General features: G+C 45.8%; 1 protein-coding gene across 6 annotated transcripts in view; it reads left to right on the top strand.

Moving 5' to 3' along the window:
• Window positions 1-8,666, top strand: part of SAMD4A (sterile alpha motif domain containing 4A) — a 218,617-nt gene extending 209,951 nt beyond the window's left edge. For all 6 annotated transcript variants that reach the window (XM_047861393.1, XM_047861395.1, XM_047861394.1 and 3 more), the window contains one exon: window positions 4,273-8,666. In XM_047861393.1, the coding sequence (XP_047717349.1) occupies window positions 4,273-4,301 (29 nt within the window). In that variant the 3' untranslated portion in view covers window positions 4,302-8,666. The remainder of the gene's footprint in view (window positions 1-4,272) is intronic.
• Window positions 8,667-13,229: the final 4,563 nt, after the last annotated feature.

Here is a 13,229-nt window from a genome sequence, read left to right on the forward strand (position 1 = left end):
TGAGCTCCTCTTCTCCAGCTCACCAAGGAGATTGGGTCAGCTCACTGATAGCCCCTAATGAGTAATGGGAAACAAACCCAGGGTCCATCAGCAGATGGAAATGGATGAGTGAAATGTTGTATAGCCAGACAGTGGAATATCATACAGCCTTAAAAAGGAATGAGCTACTGATACATGCTACAATTTGGATGAACCTTGAAAACATTATGCTACATGAAAGAAGTCAGACACAAAAGGCCACACAGTATCTAATTCCATTTAGGAATTTATGAAGTGTCCAGAACAGGCAAATCTATAGAGACAGACAGTATAGATTAGTGGTTGTCAGGGGCCGGAGGGAACTGGGAATGGAGAGTGACTGCTTGATGGGTACCTGATGAAAACGTTCTGGAATTAGATAGTGGTGATGGCTGCACAGCTCTGTGAATATACGAAAAACCTCTGAATTGTACGCTTTAAAAGGGTGAAATTTGTGATATGCAAATTACAACTCAATTTTTCAAAAAGGGAAGCCTCCCAGACCGTGAGAATTCAGGCCAAGCTCAGCCCACTGCAGGCAGCCCAAGCTCCCCGCCACCCAACAGGAGCTGGTGGGTGAAGAACTCCTGCTGCCTTTGAGAGTCAGCAAGGAGAACTGACCTCCTCCCCCAGGGCTTGATATATCTCAGATAATTGGCATGCTGGAAGCCCTTATCAAACTGCTAAGTGCTAACGTTATCATCATTAGTAGCAAGAGTGCCAAATGCGCTTTATTAAAGGGAGGTTTTCATTGGAAAGGCTTCGTTTTTTAGCCTATTCTTCTATCGTTACAGAAAACCTCTTTGAACTGATTTTTTTTGCTAATGTTTTCATCTTGTTAATCTCCTAAGCCTTTTTATTGCTATGTTTTCCCTCAATAATCCTCTCTGGTGGGAAGCCTTGTAAGCAGTTTCCCAAGCAAAGAATGCAAATTAAGTTCAGGATGGCCCAACTGGGCACAGTGGCATTGAGCCCTCCCACTATTACGGCACCTCTCTGCTAGCCCACCTCTTCCAGGTGCTGGGGAAGATGACTTTTCTGGGGACAGAATGCCAATGAAATTAGTCATTTTACAGGAGGACAAATAATGAGAGAGAGTAAAGCAAAGCAAAAGACGTTCCTCTGCCTGTGTCTCAGGACAGGAAGGGAGGGTGTCCAAGTTCCTGGGATACCACATACTAGGATGGTCCATGGACCCCAGGCCTTGCGGGCCCAACCTTTTGTGCTGACATCTCTGCTCTCAGTGTCCTGCACTAACTGCAGCCCCCCTGTGCCAGTCTAAGCCATTTTTCTCTTTGGCCTTCCCTGTCTGTCTCTGCTTTGCCCTTCCCCTGGCCCCTCCAAAGCACCCAGGAGGTAGTTGCCTCTGCCATCTTGGTTTGTGAATATTTAAGGCTTTCATCTGGCTTTGTTGGGCCTGCTCCTGATTGGTGGCCTCAGATATAAACGAAGACTCAGGCCTGGCTGCTATCTTCCTCCTGCAGAGGGGTTTTATGGGCAGGAACAGCCACAGCTTTACAAAAGCAAGGCTCCTTCAAGCAGGATGAAGTCTGCAGTAAATCCTACCACAAAGAGGAATGCCCAGTCCACTCTCTGATGCTCCAGGATTCATGTTTTCATATGATCCCCTTGCCATTCCTTCTCACCTTCTCTCCTTCCTTCTCCTTGGGACTTATTAACAGCCCCACTTCTAGCAGATATGGAGACTTTGTGCAAATTAGAAAAAGGCTCCACTTTCTCAAGATGCTGTTCTGCCACTTACTTGATATTTGTCATAATAACTATAAAACCTATAATGAATACATGTGAATGGTGCTGCTCAGAGTTATGCAGTGCACAACTTGCACAACTGTAAATGGTGAGTCTGGACTTACCTGTTGGTCATTTCCTGGCAGATGAATGCCATCACCCTTGTAGGATGAGGCGTGGGATTGGAATTCAGTAAAAATGCAGGTTGGGGTTAGGTTAATTAAGATTTTCATGTTTCTAGCTCCCCACTTACACAGCTATGAAGGGTTGGCATTAATGAGTAGACCGGTGAGCCCTGGCAAGAGTGTGCCACTCCACTTCTATAGACAAGAGAGTGACCTCTACACAGCCACACATTATGTACACACTTACACAGACTCACTGTTTCTCATGACCCATTACCACTGCAGAACCCCCATAAGAGGCTCAGGTTAGGGGCCCTGGTGGCTCCGCTGGTTGAGCGTCCGACTTCGGCACAGGTCATGATCTCACGGTTTGTGAGTTCGAGCCCCGCGTCAGGCTCTGCGCTGACAGCTCAGACCCTGGAGCCTACTTTAGATTCTGTGTCTCCCCTCTCTCTGCCTCTACCCCCCCCACCTCTCTCTCAAAAATAAATAATGAAACATTATTTTTTAAAAATAATATAAACATATATTTATTAAAAATAAATAAACATATTTTTTTAAAAATTAAAAAAAAAAAAGAGGCTCGGGTTAACACTTGCAGAAGTCAGCAAAAGGTTACTGATTATAAGTTAACATGTGGGGGCCTCTAGGATTGATGACCTGATACCATAAACACTCTCAAAGGTCATTTGCTTTTCTTCTTTAAAATCTCTCCAAAAACTATATGGAACTTTAGGGACACACACAAGTACAAATAAAATTGGGAAGATCTGAGTAAGACCGGTAGATTGTATCAACATCAGTACCTTGGTGGTAATATTATAGTTTTGCAAAATGTTACCATTGGGAGAAACCCAGCAAACCCGGAAACCCGGTACCGTCTCTTAAAACTGTACGTGAACCTACCCATGAGAGGAAGCCAGGCCTGTGCAGTGTACTCGGCATTCCTCCCTATCACTTAGGTCCCACAGCTCTCCCTGAACACTGTGCCACTCACCTCTCACGTGAGTTCTGCCTGCCGCATCTAGATGCTCCTGGTAGACCAGGTTTGTCACATCATTTAGATCAGGACACACCTGCTGATGTTTGGGTATCAGTAAAACCAGGGAGGCCTCCTGCATCCCTCCCCCGGCCTTCATTTCGTGGTCACTGAACACAGCTGCTTCTACCTACTACAGTGGCTAACCCATGCTTCTCTCTGCTCACTGGGTAAGCCCTTGCAGACAATCCCGAGCATGGACCACTACTGGGGTCCTCCTGCCACGAGCCGTGTCCTCTGACACAACTGCCAGAGAAACCATTCTAAAATCAGATCTGATTACTCTGCTTATAATGCCCCAATTACCAAGTCCAAGCCCCTGTTCATAGCACACAAGACCCTTATGGCCTCATTCTGGGGTGGGGACTCTCCTATAGTCCCATGTGCACGCAGACAACCGAAAAGGAGCTGGGCGGCCATCAGCTCCCTCTGCAGTCTGTTTCACTCCTAGCCTCTGTCTCTGACATGCACCTCCTCCATGTCATAGCCTGGTTTCACCAACTCTCCATAATGTAGACACGGCCGACCCTCTGTAGCCTCAGCATTCACCCACTTTCACAGGATCTTTCAGTTCCCCGTGCCCACAACCTCTAACGATGGTGCGTACCCCGAATCAGATTCTTGAGGCTGAGAAGCTGGATCATTGTGGGTCAGATGCATACCCCTGGTCTGCTCAGCTGTGACCAGGGTTCAGAGTCATAGCCACCTCATGCCCAGTCTTTCAACAGGGACTCGGTGACACAGAGATGCTGCCAAAGGGGTGTAAGCTGGACAGGCCCACCTGCATGTCCTGCTGCCAGCTCTTCGGCACATCTCCTGCCACTCCTCCATCCCCCCACCCCTCATCCTAGACCTCCATCCAGCCCTCAGCCCCCACCATCCGACAACCAACATCACACGTAAGCGTGAGCTGGACGCCCCGTCACCCTCTCCCTTTTCTGCCTCCTCCTCTCTTCTGCTACCAGCACCATCTTACAAAAGTCATTTTCTTCCTCTGTGAAACTGCCCTTGACTTCCAGGGGCACCTTACATAGCCCTTCCTCCACGTTCCTGCTGTGCCCGGTACATACTCCATCATAGCAGTCATCACTCCTCCATCACTGTGGCTTTACGTGTCTGTCCCGACTAGCATGTGAGAGGACTAGGTCTCTTCACGTGGATTCCCAGGCTCTTTACAGCTCTTGGAAAGATGGCTGTTCTCCAGATGTTGAGTGGGTGGGTGTGTGAACGAGGGAGTGAGCGGAGGAGTAAGTTGGGCCCTTACCTGTCTTCGGAGACCAGGAAGGACATGAAGACACGGTTTTGTTCACCTGTGCCCATCGTGTGTTCTCTCTCTCCCAGACGGGGTTGACCGGACCTCCACAATCTAGAAGCTGAAGATGAGAGTGACCGCGCTGGCCGTGAAATCGACTGCTGCGGGTCCAGTGTCAACCATCTTCAGGGTTGCACGGAATCCTCCGAGATCCTTTGCAGCCTTTTTTTCCCCTGGTCCCTCTCCCATTTTGATTTTGTGAGAGCGTAGGTCGTCCTTGTAAACATATCAGTAGACCGGGGAGTGGTAATTTTGTCATTTGTTTCTGTCACGGGATGGCTTGGTGTGCGGGGTGGGGAGGGGGTCTCTAGGGAAGCGAGGGAGCGCAGGTGGCCTCCTGGATGGAAGGAGGGGCAGAAGAGAACAAAAAGAGCACCGCCGTGGAAGAGCCGCGAGAGCCGCGGGAGGGAGGCGGAGGCCTCAGGCCTGGGAGCGCCTCGACGCCGCCTCCGCAGTCAGGCCCCAGGACACAGTCGTGCGGGCCTGCGACCAAAGCAAGATGGCGGCCCGCCCTCCCCGCCGCCCGGATCGGCTTCCCCCGAGGACCCGGCTTGGAGTCGAGCGGCGGGAGAGGGCCGCACGGCACCGGCGGCGGAGGGGGAACAGCCCCTCCGACAAAATTGCAGAGAAACTTTGATTTGTGTATTGTTTACATAACAATTTTAAAGGGTACATAATGTGTAAAGAGTTTGGATAGAACTTCTCTTCATACTATGGTTTTTGTAAAGGATTTGTTGATACGGATTCATTTTTTTTCCTCTATTTTTATAATAGCAGCAGGGTTGTCTCTTACAATGGCTGCGGAGCGGTGCTTGCCGGGAAGGCGAATGCACGTCACGTGGGCCGAGGCGTCAGTCGTTCCCCCCGCCCCCCGCGGGCAGAGGAGGGAGGCGGCGCGTGCAGGTGGGTTGGCGGGAGAGTAAGTGGCTGCGAGGGGTAGAGCACTGGGAAGGTACGAGGGGGACGCACCGTGTGATCAATTAGTGTTTGTTCGCGGGTCACCAAGAGATTGTAAAAGAATCCTGCGGCCCCTTTCTGGGCTGGATTTGCTTCTCACCGGGAGACCTCTTCCTCCCCACCCTACTGCAAGGTTTCATCCTAGCGCCCCCTGCTTCGCTGCGCGCGCACGCGCGCACGCGCGCGCGTGGGTTCAAGTTCCCCTGGAGGAAAAATGGCAAGGACCGACATTTTCGCCTTGCAAAAGGCCTTAATTCCAGATGATGAGCTCAAAACACTGCTTCTACTGCGGTTGCGCTCAGAAACCCGAAGCTGGGGGCTGCAACCCCCTGGCTCGCTCACTGCTGAGGAACAGGAGGAGAGCAAGGCCCAGCAACAGTGTATAACCGGTCAGTCAGCAAGTGGCAGAGAGGGCCTGCGGGGACATGTGCAGTCCACGCGGCCAGGCCCCCACCGTACCAGGTGGGCAGTGAAGGAAGATGTAGGAAAGGTCAACTGCGTGATGGAAACGTGGTTCTATCCACGTGTACGTCAGGGATTTGCTGTGTTGGCTGATTTATCTACCCAGCCACACACAGAAGGGAGAAAAAACCAGTCCTGACATAGTGAGAGATGAACAAACTATGCTACCACAAAGTAATAGCTCTGTTTCTTAAGGGCAAGAAAGACTACGTTTGGGATTCGACACAATGGAGAGTATTAAAGGAAATCGAAGAGGAGTTGTGCTCTGCACTGGAAAATTGGGTTGTGTAAATGATGGTATGAATGCTCAGCCAGAGGCGAGATCAGGGAGGTGGTATAAGGCCTGTTTATTAAATGGGTGAGTCTGGTGCCATTTCTTTTAGCAAAGTCAGAATCGAAATTGAAGAGATCACACCATGAAAATCGCTGCACTCGCTTACGGTTATTTTTTAAAAAAAGAAAGAAAGGTTAATGAAGTAAATACAGATTCAAAAGGCCTTAATGCAATCTAAACAACTTTCTTTTCCTTTCAAGATTAAAAATGTGCACTAACACAGCCTTGCTTTCTAAGTCTTAAGGTTTAAAAAGGTGGGAGCATCTTAATTGTAGACAGCCTTTAGCGAGTAAAGGGGGCTTGAACCCATGATACCATGCTTTGCATTAAGAAAAGAGACTTCCTCTTGGGTGACTACATTGTAAAGATGCAAATCCATGTGCAGAAAGAGGCAGCATTTTTTAGTTGATTTTTTTTTTTTAACCAAGTGCCATTAACATTCATCCTCCACACCCCTTTTCTAAACAAACTTAGTGTTACTTGGGGAATGTGTTGGGATGGACGATCACATGTAAGGCAGGAATAGATCAAAAATGTTGAAGGCCAAAGTAAGACCAGAGGGTTTGTGAAGGTGTTTTTGGATGCTGAGGAAGTTAATAAAGAGAAGAAAAAACAATGGTATTACACATCTTGTGAAGAAATGAGAAAGCATTCAGATCTGCTGCAAAACACATATATCCATAAAGACTTGGGTTGTTCAGAAAACAGATTGTAAACACAATCACATTAGCATGAATCCTTTAAAAGGAAGAAGACCTTAAAGTATTTGCAAATCTGGATTTCTATTTATTCCTTCACTGAATATAGAAACAATGGTTATCTGATTATTAGAGATATTATTTTGGATATGTTACTTATTAACTTGCTATGGCTGGTAACCATGATAAAGTCTGTTATTAATAACAACATAATTCTTTTTTTAAAAAAAAGAAAAGCTTATTTTTCATCGACTGTGTATAGATTTATCTACTTAGTTGTGTTTTGCTATTAGTGTTTTTTTTTTTTTAAGTTGAGTGTTCTGATAAATTTTAGGAGCCTGTCCCCACCTTGTTTTGAGTCCTGTGTTGACTGCAGGTATACAGCTCAATTTTAAAATCCTGAAGCAAAAGAACCTTATTTATAAAAGAATCAAACAGTTGCATGCGTAAGGCTGTGAAGTCCGATATTTAGTAATAAAGCGGCAGTGCCTTTTTTTGTATTTACCCATTGACCCCCAAATGCAACTGTTTTATATTAATAGTAAACATTAAAAATCTCAGAGTAAAATCTATTTCACTACATGTCCTCCCCTCCCCCCTTTTTTCTGATTTAAGCAGTATGTATTTTGGCATCTCTACACTGTCCCAGGGACAGTGGCGGTCTACGATATTGTTACCATGTATGATGTTTTATTGGTGCTTTTTATTCATAGTGGTTTCTTAACCAGAAACAGTAGGAAGACACACATGAACTGTGTACAAGAATTGAAACATTGCTGCTGATATGTGTCTTTTTCCACGTGCTTTTTGAGTTTCACTTTTTAAAGGAGGGCCAGCAAGCAAAACAGATGCTGCTGGGTCTGCCTGCAGAGGGTGGCTGTTTGCACCGAGCTCTCAAATCCTGTGTATTGATGGTCCCTTTTTGGTACTCAGGATTGGAACTACAGCTGGGCCCCCATCTCCCATTCATTTGAAGAGACACTGAGGGAAACAAAGTTTTCTTTTGAGGTGTCACTGGCTGCCTTTTATGGAATGGGAGACTTCTCTGGGTCTGTGTTCTTCTGCACCTCTTGTAGCTACTGCCGGTGCAAGGTTTGTAGATGTGCATTCCCCAGCTAGAACCAGGATCTCACCCAAAGCCCAGGCTGGGGGACTGAGCTGGGCTGAATGCATAGACATGCAACCAGGAGGGCAGCGAGGGGAGGAAAAGCAGGCCGCAGTCTCGGCCCTCTGGAGGTGTCTGCAGCAGGCAACTCCAGCTTGGGTGCAGGGAAACAGCCTGACCAAGGCACTGGGGTGTGCCTCTTACAAGGAGGACCTGCAGAAGGATCATTTGCACATGGGGCTGTGATAACACTAATGTTGATTTTTTTTTTTTACAAGTCATCAGAGATGTTTGCAAAGTGCATTTTATTTTTTTTGTAATTCCTTTATCTTTACTTAAAGGTGAATGTGTATTCCTCTGGGAGGAATAGGAAGAAAACAGGAATGTTAATAATGTCAAACAGAAGACTTCCTCCCTTATTAATATATAACCCTCGTGTATTTATGCCTAATGTAAGCTGACTTTTAAAAAGCTTTCTTTTGTTGCATGCCCCGTGCAGGCATCCCTATTGTACATGCATGCCTCCGTCCTGTTTTCCTGTATAAAGTTAGTGAACAAAGAACTATTTTTGCCTAGTTCATGTTGCCAAGCAATGCATATTTTTTAAATTTGTCATATATGGAAATAGCATGTTTGTTACATGTAAAGCTTTACTGATATACAGATATACTAATGTTTGAAGATGCTGTTCTTTGCAAGTGTACAGTTTTCAAATGTTGTTACCAGTGAAACACCCTTGTGGTTTAAACTTGCTACAATGTATTTATTACTCATTTCCTCCATGTAACTAAGAATCATGGCTATATTTCATATCAATGTTATATTGAAAGTGAAGGGAAATGATTAATACAAGGTTTTGTAACACTGGTGTGTGTGTCTTTTTTCCTTTTTGTCAATGTGATCGATTAGAAAACAAACTGAATCTTAGAAATAAGCTAGCAAGGAAGAATGAACATGACATCCCTGTAAACTATCCCACCTGACCGTTCTATGCAAATTATGTCTGCAACTATGAGTTTTTTTTTTTTTTTACAAAAGAGTAGGGTAGAAAGGTATAAAAATTTATGCAGCTTGATATGTGCCCAGAGTAGCCAATGAATGCGTCACCTGACTTGAAGGCATGTTTCTAAATCCAAACCCTATCCTTGTAAATGATACTGCTTATAACTTACTCTCCATCCTCAATGCCTATGAAATCATATTGCAACCCTAAACCATGGCAAGAAGAAACAGCAGCGTCCTTGGAGCCTTGGGGTTTTGACTACACGTGGCTTGAATCTCATTCTAATACCTCTAATTCCAGTATGATATTTGATATAAATTCTAAATAATGCCAGTTAAGGATATAGCTGGAGAGACTAATATGGGTTTGAAATCTCGGGCTGTGTGATAGGCAACAAGTTACTTAACCTCTCTGGTCTTTGGCTTCGTTTGTGTTTTGGCCTAATGATACTCAAAGTTTATATAATTAAACCTGTAATCCAGAGAAGGAGAAGACACAAGAAAAAATAGGATGTAGAGGTTATTACCACCAAACCAAGATTTTTCTGAGGCAACCACAGCTTGATATTGTAACAATGACCACACACTCTTTTTACCAGGCTCAAGCTACTCAACCGAAATGCAAAATCAGGTTTCCCTGGAAACATGTAGAAATGCCTCATAAGCTGAGATATTAAATGATGCTAAATTCCTCTTAAAGTTAAATTCTCATAACTCAAATGAGATACAACTCCCTGTATGACCAGACTCTTCTGAAGGGAAGGGGATAATGTGCAAGAGAAAAGTTGAGCCTCACTTCTGCAATGTGTGAAATGAGAATAAATGTGAAAGGTAGGCGATTAAGAGAAACAGGGCTCAGCATGGTAGCCTGAAAGGAGTTGGCTAGTGCTTTTCTCAGCAAAGCTGTGGCTCTTTGCCATTGAACTTAGTAACAGAATGTTCAATCCTGGAGACATTACTCATAGGGTAGAGCATTTAGGGTGTCCCCTAGCAGTCCTCTCTGCAGAAGAGCCTTAATTCCATTATTAAAGGGGGATGTGTAACACCTCTATAGCATACTGGCTGGGAAGAGGCTGCAATGGGCTTGTGAGAGGACTCCAGAAGGAGCACAGATGGGCACCATCAATTCATGCTCTCTCTGCTAATGAGGAAGGTGCCAAGGGGGTAATACAAGGAGAATCCAAACTCCTGTGAAAGCACCTTGGCTTGGTCCCTGGAACAGTTACTATATTCATCCATGGCCCTGACTCCCTATCAGCCCAAGACTTGGCTGTTGAGAGGGGGGCTTAAGGACAGCAAAAATCTCGCCCATGACTAGAACCTAACCCTTCTCTATAAAGATGTGGAGTGGTCAGTGTGCACCTGGCCCACAGAGAAGCACACTATGGCAGCTTGTACTTCATCTATTTCCCCTTTTCCAGTGGGCAATGCTAGCACATCACTCCAGCACACCTGACAGATATCCCTCCACATGTTTGTCTTCCACAAACACTTCTATTTTCTATTTTCCATCCATACCTCACAATCCATACCCAAAAAACCACCTCTTCCCTGAGCACTTCAGCCTCTGGATTGTCAACAGTAGCTCTAGCATGCCCTAGCTCACTGTGTCTCAAACCATCTGTGAATTACAGTTGTAGTGGTGGCTATTTACTTCTAATCCACATAGCCCAATTCTTTTGTAAAATACAATAAGAAAGTTTTTTAATCACAAGCCCTGTCTCGTACTAGACTCGACAAAATTATTCTGTCAAATTGCTATAAAAAGTAGCCCTGTTCTGGCTCCCTGAGCTCTAGGGTCAGTCTGCAAAATCAGTCTGGGATATTGCCCTCAGGATGAGATGATGGAAACCCTAATGCCAACATCTCCCCTCACCCAGGTCAACAATGCCCACAATACAGTAGAGAAGTGCCTATCAGGTGCAAGGAAAGCCTGGAAGTGGGCTGAAGAACACAAGGACTTTGTTCCCTAGTCATTTCTAAGAGCTGAAAACAAAATATTTGAGAAAGGGGATGTGTTGGAAGGAAAGGAAGAGGAAAATCCAGAAGGTAATGGGACTGGTTATGGGAGGTGAGAGCCTGAACCTGAAGTCTCTGGAAATGGGTCAAGCAATAGAGCACTATTTCCAGAGCATCCCTGAGATGTGTCTTCTCACTTCCCACACTCAGTTTCTGGCACAGATGGATTGAGAATGGAGGGTGGGTCCTCTGTGTGTGTGCATCTATCTACACATTTAGGATACAAGTACATGAAGTAGGAAATGTGGGTGCCTAGGGAATTGGAGATCTTTGGCAAACTTAAGAACGACCTTACAAACGTTGCTGAGGAGCTCCACTGGAGTGAATGGTCTTTCACAGTATCCTCCCATGTAACAACCTGGCCCAAGGTCTCCATCTGACCAGCTTTGCCCATGGGGCTCTTGCACACAGATATGGACCTCTCTGTGATGTAAACTTGGGAAGTCAGTGTCTGAGAATTTCCTCCATGGAATATTTTTCACTCTTAAGTGGTTTCTACTTCAATTTTTAAAACTGACAGAGAAGCATTTTGGCAACCTTATAAAGCTCAGACTTTATAAAAAGACAGCTTTGTGTTTACGCTTGACTCAGAATGCATGTTTTTAAATAGTGTGTTCCACAGTTTTTTGAAGTTCTTTTTTTTTTTTAAGTCCTATCCAGGAGAAACAAAATCAGAGCTTTGGTGAGTGAAATGGTCCCATCAGAGCTGTTGGATCCCAAGACGGCAGAGAGGTTCCAGTTTAAATCCTCCTGTGGGGGGCCACACCCAGGACTAGGTGCCCCTGTTTGTGCCAACATCCTTAGGAGACAGTTCCAGTTTTCCATGCCATAAAATTCTAACAAGCTCCAGAGTGAAGTCAGATGAATCTACAAAACCCCGAAGTTGAATCTGTCCAATCAGGATCTGTCCATCTGATCTGTCGAATCTGTCCAGTCCAACCATAATGCTTTCCATTATACACACCCCAGCTCTGTTCACTGGGAAAAAGCTATTCATGGATTTCCTGTACTTGTACCAGACTGAGTCCCTTTCAGCATTGACCTATGACCCTGTTACTCATCCAAGATGGAATATGTGCAAAGTCAGCAAACTGCAAATGAGAGAAATAAAATCTATACATGACACATCATTTCCCCCATCCATCACCAAATGTATACATCCAAACCCTGGACAGAGAGCATACACCCTGCATGTCTTATCCCATCCCTGTGCTCTGAGGTCCAGATTGCTTCATCTACTAACCTACTCCACTGTCCTGTCCTAAGACACAGAATCCAAGCCCTTGTTCACCCGAAGTTCACTGCATTTAGCCAGGTGTGCTTCCAAAGTGTCATGTCTAACTCATCCCCCACTGAAATGATTTAAGGGGCTGGCCCCAGGTTTGCTGTCTTCCTCCTACAACAGGACTTCCTCAGGGCTGGGTGCTGACCAGCTGGATGTCTGAAGACAGAGGATGCCTTGAAAGACACAAGTGCCTAGTTCCTTCTGGAACAGGTAGGTGAAGTTCAATTACAGTGAGGCCTCTTCCCTGTGCCCACATGAGAAAAACTGAGATGCCTCAACAGGCCATCTGGGGGGGCAGGGTCCCTGTCCCTATCAGTCTCTTAGCCTGAATGATATAATCTCATGGACCAGGGGTCCCCAAGAGGGCAAGAAAGAGAATAAGGACTGCCGTAATCTTCCTGGGTGGGACGTGACCACCCAGAGCCCAGAGGAAGCCAGTGGGCAGAGCTCTGTGTTCATTGTTGGGTTCCCTGGGGAAGCCAAGCTCAGAGCAGAGGGACGTCAAACACTAGCCATGCCACCCATCCCTAGGAAGAAAGGGAACGATACAGAAGGACCAAAAACCAGGAACTTGTGGAAAGAGCCTCGGGGGCATTCCCAATTTGCTCTCCCAAGGGACAGCATATGAGTTTAGGAACTGAAATAAGGAAATATGGGACTGGTATGGAGAATGCAGAGAATGGGAAACCATAGGGGTTAGGGTCAGAGAAGGGATGAAGACAGAGGTAGGGCCATAAAACCTTATAAACCCTGGTTAAAAAAAAAAATGTAACTCTGCCTTAAGGACCATAGCTACCCTTGCTGGGGAGTGATATGATCAGACATGAGAGGCTTTGTTTCGTGAAACAAAAGGGCCTAGGTGGAATGTCTCCCTCCTGTCCCATGCCTGGCCACTAGTTCCCTGCCCTGGAGACATTCAGTGGTAATTTCTTATGTGCCCACCAAAAGATACTTTGTATGTTTACAAACACTGAATATTTCCCCCCTTTCTACACACGAAAGAGCATACCCTGCACGCTGGTCAACATTGTGTGGTATTTTTCTTTTTTTTCTCTTAAATCAGTTTCGGAAACCGTTCTACATCATTGCCTCATACACAGTGCTTCACTCTGTGGATTAACATG

The sequence above is a fragment of the Prionailurus viverrinus genome, chromosome B3 (genome assembly GCF_022837055.1).
Source record: "Prionailurus viverrinus isolate Anna chromosome B3, UM_Priviv_1.0, whole genome shotgun sequence".
In the NCBI taxonomy this organism is placed as follows: domain Eukaryota; kingdom Metazoa; phylum Chordata; class Mammalia; order Carnivora; family Felidae; genus Prionailurus; species Prionailurus viverrinus.